General features: G+C 42.7%; 1 protein-coding gene across 1 annotated transcript in view; it reads left to right on the top strand.

Annotated features, from left to right (window-relative positions):
* Positions 1 to 22,704, top strand: part of HRAS (HRas proto-oncogene, GTPase) — a 68,986-nt gene extending 46,282 nt beyond the window's left edge. Inside the window, exons 3-6 of the mRNA XM_061609987.1 lie at positions 7,781 to 7,959; positions 11,728 to 11,887; positions 13,326 to 13,450; positions 20,964 to 22,704. Coding sequence (XP_061465971.1) covers positions 7,781 to 7,959; positions 11,728 to 11,887; positions 13,326 to 13,445 — 459 coding nt within the window. The 3' untranslated portion in view covers positions 13,446 to 13,450; positions 20,964 to 22,704. The remainder of the gene's footprint in view (positions 1 to 7,780; positions 7,960 to 11,727; positions 11,888 to 13,325; positions 13,451 to 20,963) is intronic.
* Positions 22,705 to 24,117: the final 1,413 nt, after the last annotated feature.

Here is a 24,117-nt window from a genome sequence, read left to right as displayed (position 1 = left end):
TCATATGGTGTGCCTTCCTGATTTTCCTCACAAAAGGACAGACTGAAAGATTGCTTTTGCATCGCCCTGCTATAAGCATGCCTCTCTCCTTAGTGTTGTAGGGCTAAAGTGTTAAAGAACCCAGACTGAAGAGAGGCTCTCTTTCTCTCCCTCACCCCCCCAAACCCACCGTAGGTTGTCTGGGAAAGAACCATTTGGGTGTGTGCTGGGACTTCTCAGTTTTGTAGCTTGTCTGGTTTTGTCATTTCAGAAATGTGAATCCGGAGCCTGCTTTGTGTTCCTTATGGTCAGCTGGGAATGGAATGAGGAGGAAAGATACCTGGTAGCTGGAGTTATAAAGAAATTCTGTTGATGCAGAATTAAGTGAGAGTTGATGGTTGACTGACTTCTGTGAAGCAGGGCTCAATTCCCCCCCCCCAGACATTCATGCACTTTTCCAAGGTCATTCCTCAGTGTTTAGGGATGACACTGGACACATTCACACTATACATTTATTCCACTTTAAACAGCCATGGCATCCCCCAAAGAATCCTGGGAGCTGTAGTTTGTATAGGGGCTGAGATTTGTTTGGAGACCCCCCATTCCCCTCACAGAACTACAGTTCTCAGAGTGGTTTAACAATCAGTCTCTCTTCCCCAGGAAGTCTGGGAATTGCAGCTCTGTGAGGGAATAAAGGGTCTCCTAACAATTCTCAGTACCCTTCACAAACTACACTTCCCAGAATTCTTTGGGGGAAGTGTTTAAAGTGGAATAATAGTGGAATAAATGTGTGGTGTGAATGTGGCCACTGCGGGTCTGTATTCCACATGTGCTTAGCAATCATAGTTAAGCAGGTGAGCCCAAGGAGAAAATGTTTTCTGTTGTGTCAAATTGAATGTAGTAATAAATCCAGGCAATGTCCATCCCATATTGAGTGATTAAGTATCTGTTGCCTATTGCGTTCTTATGTTTTTCATTCAACCTCTTAATTTCCCAGACTTTATGAAACCCCATCAGCATTTTTAAAGTTCTAATGGTTCACTGAATGAGGTGTTGATAACAATAATTTAAAGCAGCACACCAGCCACTTCCCAATAACCTGATAGTATATTTTCAGAAATTGTATTTGTATTTATAGAACTGATTTACAGATCATCGCAGAGATTATTTCAACACCTTCTTAATTCTTACCTAATTGTGACCCTTTTGTTGTTAGGGGGAACATACTGTTTTCTTTAGATTTCTGAACTTGCAGCTTTTTTCAGAAGGCGGGTCATTTTTAATATGTTTGCCTTTTGACTAAGGCTAAGTGAAGCATTGAAAGTACTTTCTTTGGTGAGGAATAGGTTCTGTCTACTCTGCATGTCCCAGCTGAGCTTTCTCTTCTCCTATTTTGTGTTTCTTTACTACTTGCAGATCTTCCAGTACAAAGAGAACTCGCTGAGTCAGGCTTATTTATATAACCCCCAGCTACTAGCTAGCATCATCAGGCGTTTAGTTAGAGGAGGGAAAGGAATGGGGGTGGGCACTGTGAAATAAACCATGCTTATGTTGTGTTAGAGAGCCAGTGTGGTGTAGTGGTTGGAGCGTTGGACTACAACCTGGGTTCGAATCCCCACACAGCCAGGAAGCTCACTGAGTGACCTTGGGCCAGTCACTGCCTCTCAGCCTCAGAGGAAGACAATGGTAAACCCCCTCTGAATATTCATAGGGTCGCCATAGGTCGGAATTGACTTGAAGGTGGTCCATTTCCATTTCCATTGTGTTAGCTTCTGGAGTCACTTACAGCAAGGGTGGGGAATGAGATTTGGCTAGCAGGCTGAATTCTTATCTCCCGTGCTCCCCTGAAGGTCAGTTACAGGATTCCAGAGCAGGATCTTCTACTGTCGTATCCCTAGCAGAACATTGGTGGTGTAGCTAGTCTTTTAACTGCAAAAATGGTGGCTCTTTACAACTGGAGGGTGGAAGTTGCACCAATGTTTATGAGTGATCCAAATGGACCTGGTTTAATAATGACAAAATTAACAAGCCGTGTGTTAAAGCACAGGAGGCAAGAGTGGCTTTGGATAGCTTTGTACAAAAGTAGACATTTCTATGCATGTTTACTCAGAGGTAAGTCCAGTTGTGTGTGTTGACACTTATTCCTGGGTAACTCTGAATAGCATTGAGTCTTACTAAGTCATTTTTGGAATGAAAATTACAATGATAAGGATTTATATGTATTGGTTCTGTGTTAGTTATGACTAGTTGATGTAAATGCAAATGTTATTTTTTAAAAAATCTGTTAGCAAGAGGAGAGTATCCTGTAATTCGTGATATAGCAATATGGCATATCTACAGATAATTGTGTTGTGCACTTTCAACTGAATGTTTCAGTTGAAAGTGCAGAATCTTGAGGATCATTTACTTAATTAAAAAAAGATGACGTTTCTAACCCTTTTTTGTGAAGGAATGTTTTGTAAACATGTCATTTGGCCCACTTAAAGGCTATAAGGGCTGATCGTGCAGGTAGCTCCTCAGTGACAGGAAGATAAATGTGTAAGCTGCCTTGTGGTGTGTGTGTGTGTTTGGGAGAGATCTGTGCTTTAAAACACGTTTCACATAATCACATCATTACGTGTTGAAGGATTTGACACATGAATGTGCAGGTGGGAACTTTGCCGCCCAGTGATCCTACTGGAAGGAAGGGAGTTCTGTATCTTCCATGTGGATAAATCCTGAAAAGAGCACTTCAAAACACAGATTTTTTCTGATGAAAAGTTTTTCTTATCACAAGGCTTATCACAAGATTGTGTTGTGTGCTTTCTCCAAGCTGAACCTTTCTGCATCATTCAGATTGACACCGGTAGGGCTACTTCTGCTGTCTCCAGCAGTTGCCAAATTAAAAGCCTGGATTTCATACAACAGGTCAGAGAAGTGCATCTTACCAAGCACTTGTTACCTGTTTTGTGAGTAAAATGGAGCTGAAGTAGTTTGGCCACTTCACTTTTCTACTCCAGTGGGCCAGCCAGAGGCAATCTGCCTCTGTAAAGATGGGGTGCAATGCTGGAGCACCCAAAGAGACTATTTCCCTCATGCTTGTGAAAAGCCATTGGGGAGGCTGCTGATGCATTATTGATGGGGATGTATAAATTCCTCTCTGAGTGAGATGCAGTTGAAAGCAGTTGGCATCTAGTCAAACAATCACTCAATGTTCTTGGGCTCTTCAGATATTATTTTGTCTCTCCAGTCCTCCTTTGGGAATTAGTTACTAGCATTTGTTTCTGAGTATTTAAAGAATGACTGTGGGGATTTGCAGCAAATTTACTTTGGTTTCTGTCAGAACATTGGTAGTCTAGTGAACTACTAAGTCTACTTCCAATTTCCAAAGGAACTTGAAGGCCACTCTTTTATGTTTGGCTCTCCTCGGAGGTCAAGATGTTCTCCTCCCTCCCACTTGGTTTTCCTCCAGGAGGAAGGGACGGCCAGGCATAGTGTCTATTATTCAGATGGCTCTGGAGCAGAGAGACATGTTGGTGGAAGGTGTGTGTGTGTGTGTGTGATCTCCCAGTGTTACTGTGTTCCATCCTGCTGCTTCCTTTCTCTACCAACTCTAGCAAGCAGGATTTCAGTTCTCAGGGTGTTAGGTAGAAGGTTAAAATCCAGGACCTCCGAGATAGCTTTCTCTGACATGATACTTGTTCCATAGTTAGACAGGTGGGGCTGAGGAGTTGGTCATGGAATAGACCAGAGGAAGAGATGATCCTGGACTTAATCTTAAATGGCACCCTTGCTGCAAGATGTTCAAATTGGAAGGTGTGGCTATGGTGCTATCAAATTAAATATAAAAGTGGACAGTCTTCAAGAAACTCCAACCCAAACACATTTGACATCAAGAGAGAAAACTCCAAAAATGAGGGGATTGGTAAAATGGAAGTTGAAAGTCAAATGGGTCAGAACTTTAGGGAATATGTTTAGGATTATTCAAAACAACAATAAGAGAAGCCCAGACAAATAAAGAAAGGGGACCAAGAAGCACAAAAGCCAGTGTGGTTAATGAATTGAGTCAAGTAAAAAATATTTGAGGCAGGAATGCTTTCTCCAGAAAATGGAAGGCTTTCCCAAATGAAAACTAACACCCACACACAAACACTTTGACAAAATAAGTGCAAGCAGACAATAAGGGATGGAAAAAGAAACTGAGGAGGACATCGCTAAAACTATTAAAACAGCAATTAAAAAAAATTGAATATACCAGAAGCAAGAAACTAGCCAGGGAGGTGGCTGGACCATCAGAAGACAAAAGTTAAAAGTGTGCTAAAGGAGGAAAAGGAGATGGAAGAGAAGATGAATTAATTCTTTGCTTCTGTTTTTACTACAGAAGATATAGGGCAGATACCTATGTGTACTGACTTTTTTTAGGGAGTCCATATCCTTTTAAAAGCTGTCTTTTGTGGAAGTACCTGAAAAATCACTATATTTAGGAGTCATTCTCAGAAAAGCTAATGACAGGAAAGAGTTGGGATTGTAAAACTGAGAAACTGTAGGAAATTTTAATCGTAATTCTCTCAGAATGGAAGGATCCGTTTCCAATTAGTATGTTTTATAGCCAGGCAGGGAGAGATTTATTTATTTGATTGATTTATATATATCCTGCCCTTTCTCCCAGTAGGAGCCCAGGGAAGCAAACTATAAATACTTTAAAACATCATAAAAACAGACTTTATTTATTTATTTATTACTTTTTATTTATTTATATCCCGCCCTTCCTTCCAGCAGGACTTCAAAATATATTAAAACACAACAACCATTAAAAACATATTAAAACAAAAATCATTAAAACATTTTAAAAAGCTTTAAAAACATTATAAAAAAGGTTTAAAAATATATTAAAGAGCAATTCCAACACAGGTGCAGACTAGGATAAGGTTTCTACCTAAAAGGCTTGTTGAAAGAGGAAAGTCTTCAATGGGTGCCGAAAAGATAACAGAGATGGTAGGCGCCACTACACTAAAGGTCTGTGTCCTATGTTGTGCGGAATGGACCTTCTGATAAGGTGGTATCTGCAGGAGGCCCTCACCTGCATACTATTCTAGTTAAATACTAGAATAGGCCTGTTGGGTATTCTAATACATGTAACTTAGCCATTATGTGTAGCATTAGGGATAGGCATACAGAATATGCTTATGCTGCATATGAACTCCATTCAGTGCTTGCCCACAATATATTTACTCACTGCCTGTGTGCGGTGTGACCACAGGAGAGGATTGTGACTCTCCCTTGAGCACAGCTGCTTTTAGAAGGATTGGCATACCCTAAATAAAGCTAAGGAAATAGGTGTGTTACGGCTGGGTGGCTCTGGTATGAAAGGCATGCCTTGTCTGACAGGAGGCAATACTGTCAGTTCCAAGAACTGGATCTTGGCTGTATTAGTTGCTCCGCTGGCACCAGAGGTGTCACCAGAATGTCCCTCCTCTTTCCACTTTAAAAGACTGTAGCCAGCATGGTAACAGATTCAAACTTCACTCAGACTGAGATGGCTTCCTGACCTGTTTACACCTGCTGCTCTTTAAATTCAGGTGTGAAACATTGTTTTCTGCTAGATAGAAAGCCCACACCCACTTCTTGCCATCAGGAAGTTGAAAGTAAGGGCCGCCAGCAGTCTTAGACTAGCAAGATGGTTCCCTTGGAAGAAGAGAGCTTAATGGCTATAGTATTATGCTCAATAAAGCTTCTCTCTTTCTGCTAATTTTCCATTACTTACCATGTGATTCTCTCTGATTGAAGCTGCTGATTCTGATAGGATGATACAATATATCTTGCATTCCATGGCACATTTGAACATCCTCTCCAACAGCAATTCATGTTTTTCTGTGAGGAATGTGCTGGTTAAGCAGACCTCTCACACAGGTTAGCTTTGACAGGTGGGTGAGTCCACTTGCCTATCAGTCACCTGATATTGTTCTGATGTCAGATGATTGATAGGTGGATGGCCCCTGCCCACCTGTCAAAGTTGGTTGGCAGGGGTGGGAAAATAAAGATCTGGCCCACCCGGCCAAAATAGTTCCTTACCCCTGATGTAGAAGAAGGCTTGCTGAAGCTGAACCAGCATACTTCTACAAGGGTAAGTCCTGCCTCACTAATCTTTTATGGTTCTTTTACTGTGTCATGGGTAGAGGTGATCCAGTCGACGCTGTGTACTTGGACTTTCAAAAAACTTTTTTTGATAAAGTACTTCACCAAAGACTCCTGAGTAACCTTAGCTGGCACAGGATAACAGGACAGGTCCTCTTACGCTTCAGTAATTGGTTAAGAAATGGGAAGCAAAGAGTAGGAATAATTTGACATTTTTCCCGATGGAGGGATGTAGAAAGTGGAATCCCCAAAGGATTGGTATTGGGAACTGTGCTTTTTATTTGTTCATAAATGATTTAGGGTTAGGTGTGAGCACCGAAGTTGTCAGGTTTTCTGATGATACCAAATTGTTCAGGGTAGTTAAAACAAAAATTGATTGGGAGGAGTTGCAAAAAGATATCTCCAAACTGGGTCAATAGGCAGTAAAATGAATTGGATTTGCCAGTATAAGCAAGAATAAGATGATGCATGTTGGGGCAAGAAATCCTAATTTCACATATATGCTAATGGGGTCTGAACTGGTGGTAACTGACCAGAAATGAGACCTTGGAGTTGAAGTGGATAGCTCGATGAAGATACTGACTCAGTATGTAGCAGATATGAAAAAGGGGGAAAGTACTGAAAATAAAACTGCTAATAACTTAATGCTGTTAAACCTTATAGGCCCCTTCCAACTCTGCTGTTCTATTATTCTGTCGTGTTACAGAGCTGGAAAAGATTCAGAGAATGGCAACCAAAACGATCAAGGAGTTACAGCAACTTCCTTATGAGGAAAGCTTACAACATTTGGGGGCTTCTTAATTTAGAAAAAAGAGTAAGGGGGCCATCACAGAGTTGTGTAAGATTGTGCATGGTATGGAGAAAATGGATAGAAAAGTTTCTCCCTCTCTCATAATACTGGACATGGGGCTGTCCGATGAAGCTGACTGTTGGGAGATTCAGGACAGAGGGCAGCATCCAATGCACTCGTTCTGTTAGTGCAAAGATTTATCCTTACACAGTGGAACTTCTCCCTCCTCCCCCACGTCTGACCTGCGCCCTCCCCAAATCTGCTTTAGAGGGTTGGGGAGGCCTCAGAACAGATTTAGGGGGTGTGTAGGTGGGAAGGAGAGGGGAAGTGTTGTACAAACATAAATTCTTATGCTAATGGAATGAGTGATGTAGGGCTACTTTGGATGCAAGCCAGAGAAAAGAAAATACTTCACACCACACAAAGTTAAACTATGGAATAGCCAGCAACTTGGATGGCTTTAAAAAAGGATTAGACAAATTCCATGCAGGATAAGGCTACCAGTTGCTACTAGATATGAAAACTGTTGTCCCTCCACTCTTGGAGGCCATATGCCTCAGAATACTAGTTTCTGGGAATCACAAGTGGTGAGAGTTGATGTTGCGCTCAGGTGTTGCTTGTGGACTTCCCATAGGTTTTTGGTTAGTCACTGTGAGAATAGGATGCTGGACAAGATGGACCTTTGGCTTGATCCAGCAGGGCTCTTCTCAAGTTCTCATGGCTGTGACAGATCCAGTGACAGGACAGAGTGGTGACTTCAGAAGTGACTGGAGAAGAAGAAGGAAAGCTAGAGGGCAGGAATGGGAATTGCAGTAGCGGAGGTAAACAAAACATGAACATGCCAGTGCCTGTTTGTTTGCTCTTCTTTTAATACCCCTTACTTCTCTGGCCCTGCAGGACTCCTACAGAAAGCAAGTAGTCATTGATGGAGAGACCTGTTTGTTAGACATCTTGGACACAGCTGGCCAAGAAGAGTACAGCGCCATGCGAGACCAGTACATGCGGACAGGAGAAGGCTTCCTTTGCGTCTTTGCTATTAACAACACCAAGTCCTTTGAAGATATTCATCAGTACAGGTCAGCAGAAGTAAGCTTAGCAGCAGAGGACATCATGTCATCTTCTCTTGTAAAAAGAAGGCCTGGAGGACGGGACCATGCCAGTGCTGCTTTAAGATTAACCTGTGCTACAATTCTCTCAAAAGCAAAAGGAGGACCAAGTTAAGCAGCTGGCTAATATCAGTTTTCCTCATCCCAAGGAAACTGCTGTTGGCCTACAGTTGGAGCTCAGTAATGTAGCATTTTAATGCTTATTGTGGCAAAAAAGAGAGAGAACTGCTTCTGTAATGAATGGAGCAGTAGTTTAGTGAAAAGGATCTTGTCATGCCTACTTTGTGAGAAGGTCAGAGAGAGAGAGAGAAGGTGTAATGTGCTATTTCAAGGAGAAATAAATATCCTGGTAGAGGTTTTTCTAACATGTTTGCCATGATAGCACTAATGGTGCATATGCCTGCCCGAGATGTCTTTAGAAGATGTGGGTGTAGCGTTCCAGAAGCATTGCATTACATAGTGCCAAGGCTTTTAACCTGCATTGGTCCCCCTCCTGTCTTCACTGTCTCAACGGGGGTAACTTTGAGGCCAGCGCAGGCATGGCACTCCAAGAGTAATGTCGGGGGGGGGAGTCTCTTCTGCATGGAATTTTCCTTGTGGCTTGAATTTCAGGGCTCAAGGGCTGAATCAGGACATACATGACTATGCCTCGCTATGGCCAACTCCAATCCATCTGGTGCCTGATGGTTCTATGGCTGCTGTAGTTTGCAGCACTGCTGGTTGTGTTCAGCTGAATGCCATTCCTGTTCCTCAATTTGCCAGAGTTGTCCAAACTCCTGATTCAGAAAAAATGTTTAGATTCTGCTTAAGTATCATTGAATTGGTGGATATTAAGGAAGGACACTACTCAGTGGAACTCCTGAACAAGGTTGGACAATAAGGGGGAACTGCGGTTTTTAAAAATGAATGGAAATTGCAGGTTTACCAGGCAGCTTACCAGACTTCAGATGTTTCCTAGGCTGCAGGATACTTAGTGTGGAGGAGTTCTAGTGTATGGCCACCTCCCATTCATCACACATCTAGAGTAATGTCTGAAATGGATGTTCCACATGGAGGCCTGTATGCATGACCACCCACTCATGATATTTCCCGCCCTTCTGAGGGAAAACAATTGTGAAATTAGGGACCATGTGTATTGGTTTCCATGAAGAGTGCTTTCATCATGTTGCTTTGGGGGTGTGATGAAGGGGAGGGGCTTCCACATGGCGTTTCCACTGCACAAAACCAGTTGTCACTTGGTAAATGTCTGAACCAGGGCACAGCATATGAGGAAAGGTTACGCATATGAATCTGCTTAAGTTGGGTTGTCCAGCATTCATGCGTGAGTGATTGGGTTACACCAGAAATGGTCCGACTTTGGGGTAGAGGTGGGCGGGTGAGTGGGGAACCCACAGTGATGTGAACAAAATATTTATCCAAGATTGAATTTAAATTAATTTTTAACTGAATATACCTTTGCATTTTTCTTATGTTAAAAAATGATTCAAGGTTTCCCTATTTGGTGCATTTTTTTGATGTTCATTACTGAGAGATGTGCAAGAAGTTAGTATTTATGTGCATGTGTTTATGCACATTAGTTATAGTATTTCTTGAAGGAAAGCTCTGCAGCAAATTCATCGGGAATCCCAGAGGGTTGACAGACAGACAGAGAGAAATTGATTTGCAAAAGCTATTGTGCATCTCTTGAATCAAAGTCCCTCAGTGTTTACATCTCTTGAAGTAGGGAGTTGAGCAGTCCTCTGTTTGAGTAACAGAGGCCTGGTTTCTGAGGAACACAGAAAAATCCTGCACCTGGACAGCAGCCCGTGACTTGGGGGATATGTATGGCACTGAGCCTGGTTGTAGTTTGTTGTTGACAGAGGGTCTGTGCTCATGCCTTGAGCTACGTTCTTCTTCCTGCTCAACAGAGTGGGGCCCTGTTTGCCATTCTACAATAGCAGTTCTCAAAATTTGTCATAGTAGAGTCTCCCCGGATCAAGAAAAAGAGATCCTCTGAACCGCTGCCAGTACAAGGCAAGAGAGGCCCTTAAGGTTGTAAGGATATGCTTGAAAATGTGTAGGCAGTGCCAGGATGAAATCTTGAAAACCAGAGACAGATCAAGATAAGTTTTTTCCTTTTTTTTTAAACCGCAGCTGGGAACAGGCCTTCAGTGCTCAGCAATTCCTCCTTCCCCATCCCTAGTAAAGGGGGGGGGGACAGAATAGTTTATGCAAACTAATCTGCTTAATTTGCATCTGGGGATGCATGATAGAAAAAAATGCAGAGCACTAGGAAAGGCCCTTTCAGGGAAGCAAATAAAGCTCTGCAAAAAAGGTGGAACTCCAGCATCATCTGTGAAGGGGCACATGGCCATGTGTGTTATGCTGCTCAGTAGATGGTAACAATTGGCTGTGTACAGACCCTTTCCTGTGGACAGTGATCTGCCTTGGGCTCGGAGAACCTTAGATTCCTAGCTAAAGGGGGCAATTCTGGACTGTCAGGTTCTACACAACTCTTCACATTGGCAGCCTTCTGAGAATGAAATTGCCGTTTTTACTGATTGAGTCGGTAGTACATATTCTCTGTAAAGTGATATAGGGGATTGCCTTCCTGTAGAGTCAGACCAATGGCCCACGTGGCCTAGTATTGTCTGTTTCAAATGGCAGCTACTCTCTAGAGTGGTCTTGAGTTTGGCTCTCAGGCCAGGGGTCCTTTTGGTTAGAGATGCCAAGGATTCAGTGTGGGATCTTATATACATGCATAGCACTACTACATACCTATCCCCCCCCCCCATTTGTGTATGTGTGCGTGCATTATGATGGTCAATTCAGAATGAGAAATTTCTGAATTTCTGTTGCTCTTGGTGACACCTCAAAACTTATCTAATTTTATTAACAGATCTGATCAAATGGACTCTAGTGAAATCTTTACCATAATAGATGTGTTTGTCTTTAAGGTACTGCATGGCTCTTCCTTCCCCATCCCCCAAAAGTAGATTAACCCACCTACTCCTCTGTAAGTTCTGCTTATCAAATTTGAAAGTCAGTAGGCTGTGTCTGCTGAAAGCTCAGAACCCAAAAGTATCAGCATGTTCGGCAGCGGTTCTGCAATACTAGGGAAATTCTAGAATAGCTCCCTTGCTATTTATGGCCTGGCCCCTGCTTGATTTGCTTCTCCGTCTTCCAATTTGTTCTGAAGGCCTTTTTTACATCAGCTCCATGGTTTAAAATTGCTGGGGTATGTGTATGAATAGATACTGTTCCTGTCTTTTTTTTGGGGGGGGGGGATCAGACTTACATGGCCTTTTGGTCTCTTTCCAATCAGCAGTTTTGTGAGTCCTTACCTTCTACAACTTCAGTGTGTACTCAAACACCCCCCAAGTTCTGCATAAATAAATATTTTGCTAGATGAAATTATGCAAGCCATATTTCCCTTGGGATGCCAGACTCTTCCAGCCGTAGCAAGATGTTTTAACACTAAACAAACACTGCTGAAGTGTCATCACTACTGTGGAAGAGATGCTGTAAAGTAAACTGCTAGTGTGAATAACGTGGCCTTAATAAACTTCATTTTGTGTAGAGAATCTGGGGTTTTTTGTCCTACGCGAGGAGTAGGGCATGGATTGCAACTATCCTACTCCCTAAAGAGACCATCTAAGTGCATCAGTCTTTTTTTCATCGCCTCTGACCAGGCTTTGAATAATTTAGAAAAAGATGGCTTTTCCTGAATTTGCCCAACTTCTGGTTTCTCCTCTGCAGGGAGCAGATCAAAAGAGTGAAGGACTCTGATGATGTCCCCATGGTGCTGGTTGGGAATAAGTGCGACCTTCCAGCCCGGACTGTGGAAACTCGGCAAGCCCAGGAGTTGGCTCGGAGCTATGGGATTCCCTACATAGAGACATCTGCCAAAACTAGACAGGTATGTAGAGGGCAGGCGTGAATGGAAGCCTCCCCTTAATTATTTTCCACACCTTCACAGTTTAGAGAATAATCCATTCTGTACTCCCAGAAAGTTTTGTCTTAGTGTGTCCTCCCCTAGTTCCCTCATATGAAGATCAAGGTAGCTTCAGTACAGGATTTCTAAAGCTTTGTGCATGCGAACCAAATGGGGAATCTTCTGTTCTCAAGTCACAGCTCAACAGGTTGCAAATTTGGTGTGTCAGTATATTGAGACTGGATTAGCGTTTAGCTCCAATTTATAGGAAAAGCAAACTTTTCAAAGTGTAATCTGCAAGTTTAGAAACCTCCTTTGCAGAGTCTTTTTCTGTCCTTGCTATGCTGACAGAAACTGTTCAGTTCTTGTGGTGGCAGGATGTCTGTCTTCCCACTCAGGCCTGCCTCTTCCACGCCCTTCCTGCTTCCTTCCACAAGCTGTAAAAATGGATGGCTGTTGGACTTCCCTTTTCCTTTGTACAGGATTGCAGGGGCTACATGATTGACAGTGGTGAGCCTGGCACACAGCCCCATTGAGCAAATGACACACATTTTGCTGTCAGGCTATCAGTGCTCCAACTGCTAATTACACCACAGGTTGTGTAGCCTCTGCTGATGGCCCCTGGGCGCTGGGAAACATAAGTGTGAATTACAGCAGGCTGGGATTGAGAATGATTTCCCCATTAAAGTAGTGCTGGGATAAAGCTGGCAAGTAGCCCGGCTCAGCTACTGACTGCAATCTTATAAGTATTAGCAAAGACAAGGATTCAGCCAGAGGTGGCGGTGCTCTAGGGACTCGCATTGTGCTGTTTTGTACAAGCTCTTTCCTCTGTCCAAGTGCAGGCACCTATGTATAGTTGACTCAGTTAATGGCCTTTCCATGCAGGTGTTTTCATGGCCTAGCAGCTGTTTGGGCTATGAAGGCATGAAGCGAGCGGTGCACAGATATATATCTGGCAGTGATTTCTGTGTTTGTAGAAGACATGGAAAGTGCTCCCCTGATCATGGGAATTGGTGCTAGCCATATCCTTGCACAGGCTAGTTGATTTTTGGCTTTCTTCATGTGATTACAGATATGCAGGCAGCTCAGCTGTTGGTATAGCTATATACCATATATATGTAGGTAACTCTGTGAACCAATTCCTGATTGAAATGGTTTTGTTACCAGTTCATGAAAATGAGATAGTGTGGGTGGATCTCTTGTATCAAACACCCATTTTTCCAAGGACTCATCAATCATTTCGTAAAGTAGTAGTGTGTGTTTTCCTCACTACGTTAGCGATGTCGGTACATTCAAAATTGCCCCTATCAATAGCAGAAAAGGCATTCTGAGTGACTCTTTTGAAAGAGCCCTTTTAAGTTATCCTGTGTGTGTGTGTGTGTGTGTGTGTGTGTGTTCAAGACACTTTATTGCTCTCTCATAGGGAGTTGAAGATGCTTTCTATACTTTAGTGCGGGAGATCCGGCAGCACAAACTACGCAAATTGAATCCCCCAGATGAAAGTGGCCCAGGCTGCATGAATTGTAAATGTGTGATATCTTGACTAAGGTAAGATGGTGGAAAAATGAACAGTACATGTAGGGAAAATGCTGTCCTCTCCAAATCATAGACTTCAAGTTTAGAGCTCATTTGGTTCCTCTTACATCCTGAATATGACCAGACCATAAGCAAATAAGAATTAAAGGCACAGAGCTCAGTTTCTCAGTCATTTTCACAGTGGGCAATTTCCTTTAGTTATTCTTCTTTGTGAATTAGATGCCCCTCAAGCATTTTGGAAGGCAGAATGTGACTTTTAAAACACTGGATGCAAATTGCATAATTCCAAAGCAGTTCAAACTAGAGTGTTTTGATCATGAGTCTTGGGGAGGATGCTTCCGATGTGGCTTGCTGTCAAGAATGGGTATGAATTGGCCTTTCACCTTTATAAATGTTAATTAGAACCACAGTTTCTGCTTCCATTTCATCCCCTTAAGCTGTACTCCTTATAAATCAGAGGTCTGACTTTTTCAGTGTGAGGGCTGCATTCCTCCTTGGGGATCTCTCCGGGAGCTGCATTCTAGTGGTGGCTAGGGCCAGAGGCAAAATTGGGTTTGACATGGATGTGGTTCTTACCTTTGTACAATAGGCTAGATTACAGCCGGGTAAGTGTCAGAAGTTTCTGCACACATCCCCCCTAACACACACACGCAAAAGGTATTCTCACAGTTCAAGGAAGCATTCTGTCCTGTCAAAAGCATTTTAAGAGGTACAGAGTAGGACCAATGAGAAGCATGGCCTAGTCAGAGTCCCAAGAAGTGAAGAGAGGTCCAGAGGGCCACGTTCTGCCCCAGAACTGATGTCCCCGCCTGTTATAGATGCTTCTCTTGCCCTTCATTACCCCCTCAAAATATTTGGCTGCCTCTTCATGATACTTCCGGTTGTCTGCCTGAGGTAGACTGGCTGTGCTGCTCTCTTTCCAGCCCTTAAGATTTATTGTAATGTGCTTCTTACAGAGCAAGAAGCGCAATTATGAATCACTGAAAAGGCTAAAATTGGTGACAAGACAAAATATGTGGAGAACGAAGCAGTGTGCGCACACTCAGTCACTCCCTCTTCTACATGGCCATGAGAAAGACATTGCTAGTGTTTCGTTCTGCTTTCACAGCATCCTGGCTTCTTAATGAGTACAGTATAAGCCAGAGATTGTGGTTTAAAATGAACTCCGGATAAATAAATGATCCAGCTTCACAATCTGTGGTTTGAAATTGGCTTGTTTTGAAACTGACCAGTTTGTTATAAACCAGGATCCTACTTAACACAGCTAGGGTTCTGTGTAAGTGAAATGAAACGCTACCAAAATCCTTCTCCCAGCCATGTGGTGGTGGTGGTTGAGAGTTCCATCTTATACACACAGCACTAAACCGTGACTTAACATTAATGAGCAAATTGGGCCATTCCATGTAGCAGAGTCAGATCTGGACAGCATTCAAAATTTTGTAATTCATGCTCTAATCTAATAACAATTATTAATTATACCTCTTATCTGAAATATACATGAAAAACATACTAGAACTATTTTTTCTGTTGCATTTGATATTTTGTGGGAAAGCTGAGAGCCACAAGAAATGCTTTTGAGGTAATGTGCGAAGTTTACAGAAATAACTGAAGGCGGCTTCTCAAAGTGTAAGAGCCGACACTCTGCCCCCCGACACACACCAAGCATTCAGAAAAGGGGTGGAGATACATACAATAGAACTCTTCTGTTATCTGTCCTTTTTAAAGCTGCAACGTTACATACACTTACCTGGGAATAAATTCCACTGAATTCAGTGTATGGAACCTAATGTATAGTCTGCCCTTTCTGTGCACTTGAGCAGTAAGCAGAGTTCTTCTCTCCTCTTTGGGGAAACAGCAGTTTGTGTGTGGCTTGATAAAAATGAGAATGGCGCTTCACTCCACTCTGTCCAAAAAATTATGACTAAGGAGTGAGTGGATGTCAAGCCAGTTGTGATCTCCCATCAGACCCAATTTGTGAGTTGCATCCAGGGCAGCTATTGTTTAAAGGGAGGTTTCCAGATGTGCAAATAATCCAGATGTCTTAAGAGTATTTCCTCTGGCCAGGGATATGGGTTTGGGTGGGTGGGGGCATTTCCTGTTCTTTTGCTGCTGAAAGAGCACAGATGAATCCCAAACACTCCTTAAACTGCCTGTCCTGAGAGAGATGCTACTGCCAATAGCTTGTGGGGAGGAGAAGGCCCAGTGCTTGCCAAGTGTGTGTTCATTTCTCCACCCCATTAGCTACCTATGTTGTGTGTGGAATGTTAAGGTCTGGCCCTTGTGAACTCTCTCTGTTATTAGAAAGCTGCCCCGATGAGGAGCACATAACTTGGCAGCATGTTTATAGGTGTGGTCCTGACTCTCTTTTGTGGAGGAGGAAATGTGGGTTGGTTTTCCCTTTATTATCTGCAGCACAAATGGGATCCAGCTTTATGTTAGACAGCATCTCTCTGAAAAAGCAAGCTGTTGCTGTAAGGATTTGGAGAATTGTACAAACTGGGATAAGGTAACAGAAAGTGTGTTGTCTATCAGTTATAAACGAGGGCAGTGAAATAATAGGGATATTCAGAAGAATATATAGAAAGGTCTGGTAAACTAAAAAAGTGTTATCCCTATGCCAGGCCACTGCGGTCCCTATCTATAAAGAAGGATAGTTTGCTTTTTTGTTTGGCATGCTCTCTGCATTTGTATCTGGTAAAATTCTCCTTTTCCCAGTGTTTCATATTAGAAATGCATATTGTGCTTGGTTAGTGCTGGAGCAACCTTTGGGAATTGTGGTTTCTTTCTATCTTCATCCCAGTGATGGTCAAAGCATCTGATTTTGAGCCATTTCTGTCCACATACCTTTTGAAAATGGCAGGGCCCTGTGCCCAGACTCACCTTGAGGAATAGCACAGTTTTAACATAGTAGCAGTTGCATGCTAGCTCAAACCAGAAGGGTTCCCATATGGTCTCAAATGGGGCAAGTTGAATATATGTTGAGAGCCAGGTTTGTATTTGCTGCTCACCTAGGGTGAGTAGTAATTGTCCCCAGGCAAGCATCCTGGAAATCTTCTGAGCTGCCCCAAGTGCATGCAGAGTTAAAGCTGCTCAAAGCTTTCTAAAGGGATGGTATTTTGAGGAAATGAAAGAGAAGTCAGCCACACATGTACTCATCTCTTCATTGCCCAACACAAGGCAAAGCTGAGATCATACTGGGCTCAAAGCCTTCTCCCTCTTATAACATCAAAGAATTAGCAGCAACAAGAGAGAAGCAGCACCATTCTCAGTGCTGTAGCAGTGGGGAAGGAGCAGATAGTGAGACGAGCAGGGAAAGTGTCCATTTTCTAAATAGTTATTCACTAATAGGCAAAAAACCTTGCAGTTTAAGAACGTACCTATAGCCAACAAATATTTCTATCAAACTATAAAAAACAGGGAAATTGGGCAGCTATAGTGAATGCACCAGGGGAGTAGGAGACCCGACCTCCTCTCAAAGATATTGTACTGCCCTACAAATTTAAAATGCAAACACAATTTGGGTTGGTCTTTCACAGTGCAATCTACTTCCTGTGTAGCTTGGAAGAATTTGGTAACATGTGCCTCTGAGCATATGGTGAGTGGTGGCAACACCTGCCATCTCCAAAGATGCAGAATTACATTTTTGTATGCTTGTTAGTGTTCTTCTGACTTTGCTTCTTTTCTGTGTTACTACTGTTACTACAGAGAATCTAACCTAGAAAATTATATTTCTCTTGTTATTCATCCTAGAAATCTGTGTCAAATTTATTTTTATTAATTTCAAAGCCTTTTTATTGACCAATGTCATATGATGGTAAAGACGGCTTTTTGTGCTTCAGACTGGAGGTTCTGTTCTATTTCTATTTTGGGTGCATTAAAAGTTGAATCTGAAACTGCAGTTTGATGTAAAATCAGACTGATGACAGTATGTTGCCACTTAAGCAATGACTGTAGCTGTTGGAAAAAAACAAACTTAGCCTGCCCAAGACGCATGTTTTCAGCCTGCTATGCTTAAAGTACTCCACTTAAGGAAAGGTGGGCATGGTCAGTTAAAAACATAGAGCACACCTAGAAATTTGCTCGAATATATTTCACCTACCGCTGTTTTATCTTGTGCAAACTGAGACACTCCTCATGTCCATTTTTTAGTGTTGCAAAGCGTTGCTGTACTTTACATCTTCACAGAAACAGAAGCAAAAGAAAATGATTTCCTATAGGAAACGTCACTAAAATTGCAAAGTAAATCAAACAAATTTCAAGTGACTATCTGAACTAGATCACCTGTCTTAAATTGTTGCTTCCTCCCTGCTACAAGAAGATCAGCACAGCACATGCCTTGTTTCTGTTGTTTGGGCTGATTGCAGGTGTTGCCACCACTCACCATATGCTCAGAGGCACACGGTACACAGGAAGTGGATTGGACTGTGAAAGACCAACCCAAATTGTGTTTGCATTTTGACAAATTTGTAGGGCAATACAATATCTCAGGGAGGAGGTCAGGTCTCCTGCTCCCCTGGTGCATTCACTATAGCTGCCCAATTTCCCTGCTTCTTAAAGTTTGATAGAAATATCCATTGGCTATAGGTATGTTCTTGAACTGTAAGGCTTTTGCCTATTCATGAGTTTCTCTGCTTTTTAATCCAGAAGGTAAGAAATGGGATCCTGTGCAAGTTTCTGAGAATGGATTGATCATTTGCATGCTTATTGAGTTCAGTGGGATTTACCCCTGTGCAATCATGCTTAGGATAGGTGAAACTGACCTGGGGGAGGGACAGGAAGGGGAGGAGATCAGATGGGTGGGCACTGGGCAGAGGGGAAGCTTCTTTCCAAAAGGACAACATTGTGAACAGTATTATTGCTTTTCAGCATTTCCCCCACCTTTTTATTCTACAGCAGGCACATGTAGCCTCCCACCCAAATTTGTCCTCGGCCACATCCACACCAGACCTTTATTTTCCTTTAGATAGTCATGGCTTCTGCCAAAGAATCCTGGGTAGTTAGTGAAAGGTGCTGAGAGTTGCTAGGAGAGGCCCTGTTCCCCTCACAGAGCTTCAGTCGGAGCAGCTGACTGTTAAACCACTCTGGTCACTGGAGCTCTGTCAGGAGAAAAGGAGTCTCCTCGCAGCAGCCTTCACAAACTACGCTTCCCAGGATTCTTTGGGGGCTATCTAAAGTGAAATAAAGTTCTGGTGTGAGTGTGGCCCCCTGATTAGACAAGCCAAGCAGCTGTGAGTCTGGGTTTTAGAACACTTCCAGTTGGTTCTTACTGAGCATGCCTGACATTATCATTGAGTTCAATGCTAAATTTCTTAAATTATTTTAAAGAACGGCCAGGCATTTTTTTAACTTTTAAACTGCAGAAGGTGAAGGTCAGAGTATGGGGCAAGGTCAGTAATAGGATTACTGGTACTCTGTGAAGATGGCTGATTTTTAATTAATGTCAACAGATTATGAGAACTCTTGACAGAAAAAAGTCCAAAAGGGCTCTGGTTTTTCTCTCTCTCTTATTACACTTTGAACTCTCGATTCTCTCTGACTGTTTTGTGTATCACCATGAAAATTAAGAGGGTTAAGCCAGCGTTTCTGAATTCAGGACTAGTAAGTTTCAATCAAATCCTTTATTTGCATTAGCCACAAGCCATTGCAATTGAAATATATACAGTAAAAACAATAAAAAGCAGATATACGGCTTAATCAAATTTTCCTGCTAAAATTCATGTACATAAAGGGTACCGATAAATAAAATTGATATATCCAAAATCCATCAGCGTAAGAGAAACGGACAAGTAAAACTTTCAACTAAAATAGGACTTATGTCAGATTAAAACTCAAGGTACCATAGTAGATCTTGTTCTAATGGCACCTACTAAAATTTTTTGTAGACATTTCTGTCATCCTCTGCTCTTGGTCTGCAAGAAGAAAAACCACATATAAGTTGAATGCCCTGGAAAAGATGACAGCAGTGGGGTAATCAGCTCACTTCTCAAATCTCTATAGAAAGAGCAGAGTAGCATAACATGGGATACTGTTTCAACACTACCATCTGCATTCTTGTGGCTGTATAATTTGCAAGGCTGGAGTTATGCACCAAAAAAAAGTGATGGTCCACATAGGTTCCTGAAGCACATGGTGAAAAGCATCACAGATTGGGCTGCATATTTTATCCAGATGGAGGCACAATTTACCTACAATGCAATCCTATTGCTAGGCCATGCAAAAAGCACTGTAGGCTCAGTTCAATGGGTAAATCAAAGACTTGGGCAACAGACGTTAAGAGTCACAGCATCACCTTGAGGTTAGTAATAGTACTGCATCTGTTTTTCTTGCAAAAAATGAAACCTCAATGAGAAGTTGTTCACTGAACAAAGGCATTACAATTACTGCCCAAAGCTTCTTAATTAAATGTTGATACTATATCTGGAATCTCCTGTAAGACTATTTTTGTTATTGTTAATACTTCTCCTTAAAACAATGCAGCTCAACAGTAGAGAAAGATTAGACTGGCATGGCTTAGTGACTGGAAACTGAGGCAAGCCTGATGGTATGTTGGCATCCATCACTCACACATGATTAAGTCTTTCTGTCACAGTCAGCAGCAGGTACTGAATGCCACACAGGAAAAGCTTTCAATCTACCACAGGCAATGCCATTCTTTTTCAAGAGAAGCAATTGACACATTCACCTGCAAAACAGTGTTGGGCAAGACATCATGTGCTATCTAAATGAATATAGCAATCAGACCTTAACTCTGTTTTAGGAAGAAATCTGCTGATCTAAATAATTTATACCTCTTCTTACAGGAGAGCCATTGCTATTAAAATGCTGGCAAAAAATTATAGGCATTTACTGCATTTTTCTCTTCCATTGAACTCAAGGCTGCATATACATAGGGTTCCTGCTGGACTCCCATCTCCCTGACTAGACAGACCAAAACCTTCATAGCTTCAGCAAGGTTGCTGTGTTGTGTGCTTTCAAACCATGCTCTGTAAAGTAGAAAAAGAAGTAGAGCCAGTAGTAATTTTTTTAAGAAAAAAGGATTTTCTGGAGCTATTAAGTAAGTTCAGCACCCCCAAAGCAGTTCCAAAACACATTTGGCACTAAACAGTTTACCCTGCTATATAGGAGATGCTTTTTCACAGCTATAGAAGCTTATTACTCTGGTTGTGAAGAGCCAGTTGTAACAAAGTATCATGTTCTTACTCTAAGAATTAGCCACTTGCTGCAGAAAGGCTGCTCTATGAGTGGCGATGTGCCTCAGGGGCTCTGAGCTCCCACAGACCAAACCCTTGAGCAAGAGCAGGTTGGAGAAAAGCCTGTCACAGAGCTGCTTTCCTCTGAAGCGAATGGTTTGTCCTATAGATTTCCCCCGTTCAGCAAAGTTCTTTTCCATGTCTTTCAAAGTAGTTTAAAACAGTGCAAAAGAAAGAATGCAGTGTTCAAAGCTTTCTGAAATGTTGTATATTGGAAAACTGTGCGTGTTTAAGGGAGTGGTGAGCTGTCCTAATCTCTGCCTTTTCTTCATCAGCTGACCAGACTGTGTCTTCGAGGGATTTCCACTGTGTGTAGTGCAGAGACAGAGGCAACGTGAAAGAAGAATCAAATGGATTCAAGGGAAGGGGACAGACCAGATGGTGTCTGCGGGCCCCAAGAGCTCCGCACAGACTGTCTCAAAACTTCACCAAGGCCTGCAAAGAACTATTTTTTAATTTTAAACATTCCCCTCCTCTTTTTGCCTCCTCCCCCTCCTGGCAACTTGTACAAAGCCACAGGTTGAATTGCAGTAAATTATTATATGATGGTCTTCACACTGGTTTCTGTGTCCCTGTCCCAGAGGATTGACTGGCATTGCCTATTCTTCTGGAGCAGGCCCATGCAGAGCAGCAGAGCATGGTGTTCCTTCAGTCTGTTTGACCTCATCTCCTTGATAGGGGCCAAAGCTGGTTGGATCTGTGCAAGTGACCTGGCCTGCCACTTTGCTCTTTTTCTGAAAGGCAGTTCTTAAAACCAAATGTGTAATACCTGGGTTGAGCAGCTCCATGCCTGTATCACAGAAGGAAAGGTAGCTGTTGTCTGTAGAAGATAATGCCTCTCTAGAAGGTGCTGCCAAGACATTCCACCCACCGCCACTTTACCATTCTCTAGCGGTAGGGAAAGTTACATGCTTCCAATTGGTCTCAACCAGTTCTGGAGTTGAGGGAAGGAAAGTATATAAAGGTATCCTTTATGAATGGGTTCCCTGCTAATTCTCAAATTGCTGTTCCCTGAGTTTTGTTCCACTCACTTTTGCCTATTGGTTTACATTGATGCAAAAATGGAAGATGATTCCTCCTCTTTGTTCTTGGCCACTGTTAACGCTTCCCTATGCTAGAAGCCCCCAGTGGGTTTCCTTGCAGAGAGTAATAGTTCTGTTGAGTGAAAGTTCCCTGCAGGTCTGGATTGTGTTCTCTAATATCTGGAAGAGGGGATTGCATTTCTTTGATGTGACTTTTTTTCCTCTTTTTGTGGTGCTGGAAGGACTTGTCCGTATGTGTAAATATATAAATGACTATACAGCAACTTGTTGAGAGACTGAAGGATGTTTGATTCTAAAACTTAGTCCTTGTGTTTCCCTGAGCCCAACTACTGTTTCATTAATTACCTTATGGGGGTTGAAGGGAAGGCGGAGACAACCCTTAATTGTACTGTTGAGGGGGGGATGGGATTGGGAGCTGTGCTGTCTTTTGTCTCCCTGAACCATCATGTCTTATGGGGATGGGTGGGGTGGGAGGGAGAGCCAGGGGACAAGAACTGGTTGGCTTTCCTGTGTTGTAAGTTGGCCTTTTTCTGAGCAGAGTTTTTTATGCTTGTTGCCTGTGCTGGGGCTGACTGCATTGATGTGCTTGCAAATCTTGTGTACTTCCTGGAGGTGGAGCTGGTCTCTGGAGGCACCGGAGCATCTTTTCTTGTTCCTGCTCTGACCGCCTCTTTCCTTTGCAGCCACTATGCCTATGCTGCTGCATGCACAGCTCAAATTCCTGCTCTTCAGGGGGCAGCTCCTCTGTATTACTGTGACCGTACCGGTTATACTTGCTGTTTATTATAAGTTTTGCCAGTAAGATAGTCAAACCAGGCACTCAGAACTAACTGAGTTAAGGAAAAACAAATTCCTTCCAATAATTAGGTAACTGGTATGGATTTTTAAAAGGGGGAAACTGATCCAATGTTGGAGGTGTAAAGGAGAAGCCAAATCTAGCCTTAAATGTCATTAAAATGGTGTTGTTCCCAAAGATGTGTTTATTTTTGAAGTTCACCGTTTGCATATTGCATCTTACTGGTTTGATGCCTTTTATCCAAAGTTCCCTTGGGTTATAAAGTCACCCCTCTATATTGCATCTGAGGATGAAGACAGGAACACACATTCTCTCCCTTGAAAACAAGTGCTTAAGAAAGTAGCAATCAAACTACTTCTGTCACACCTCAGAAAGTGTCTGTCGTAGGCTTCCCTTGAGGAAACTGTCCAGGGTTCATCAGATCTCCTTGAACCCAAGTTGTCTTTCAGTGAGGGCTAGCTGGTGCTATTAACAAAGATGACTTGCAAAACAGTGCACGCCCTATTAAATTATAAGCATACCTACCTTCATCGATCTTGTCAATTCTCTACAGCAGAGGTGAGAAATCTGTGGCTCTCCAGATGTTGCTGAATTACAAATCCCATCAACCTTGCCCATCATGGCCAATGGGAAGGGAAGATAGGAGTTGTAGTTCAGCAACAGGTTGCTCATCTCCAGATGGATTATGCAACCTTAACAAGGCTTTGAGTGAACTCTGTCTGAGGCTGCTATGAAAGCAAGTAATGCCAAGAAATGGGGAACAGGGTCTTCTTGAAGCTACTTTCCAATATCTCATTTCAGTATGGAATTTGGTGGTAGTAGCATCCTTGAAAAGGACAGGGTTTTTGTCGGCCTGTGATGACATTAGAAAGGCAGGAGTTGAAAGTTCAGTCACACCCTCTTGATTATAAACAGGTCTGCCATTGGCTGAAGTACATGGGCACACAGGTATGCACACATTCACCAACCTAGACTGGGCTAGATACCCAACTCTGATTCAAAGTTGGTTACAGAGGCTGCCTTTGTAGTTCTGTCATTTTGTTAAGCAACGAATAGGAGCCATGGTATTATGATGAAGCAGCAGCCTCAAAGAAGAAAGGAATGTGGTACACACACCTGTGTTTGTGTAAGAAAAATGTAATCCTCACATTGCAGTTCATTTGGCCACAGGTGGTGCTGTGAACTACAGCATGGCAGCCTGCAACATTCCATAGTGGTGGCCAGGTGCAACAGGAGAGCAAGTGTGTGTATGTGTGCATCCCAGGAGCAGGAGGCAGGCATGCATAGAGACAGTGAGAAGATGGGGTGGAGAGAAACAGACAGGGAGTGGCGGGGGGAAGGGCAGCTGAACAGGCAAAGCAAGTGGGTGAGGAGCACGAGCGGGCCCATGACAGCTGACATGCACCCATGCCTGGTGGCACTGGGGGTTTTGGAGAGGGGAGTGGGGTGTAAAGTGTGCAGGCGCAAAGCCCCTAATGTGTGTACAACAGAACTGCTGATGGTCTTCCACTACCCTTTTGGCAAGGATTGCTATTACAACTGGGCAAGCATGATGCAAGGTTGTCCAAATTACTGCACTAGTGTACTCTA

The sequence above is a fragment of the Rhineura floridana genome, chromosome 2, assembly GCF_030035675.1.
Source record: "Rhineura floridana isolate rRhiFlo1 chromosome 2, rRhiFlo1.hap2, whole genome shotgun sequence".
NCBI classification, from domain to species: Eukaryota; Metazoa; Chordata; class Lepidosauria; order Squamata; family Rhineuridae; genus Rhineura; species Rhineura floridana.
The sequence above is the reverse complement of the archived record's forward strand: the minus strand, read 5'-3'. Positions and strand labels throughout refer to the sequence as shown.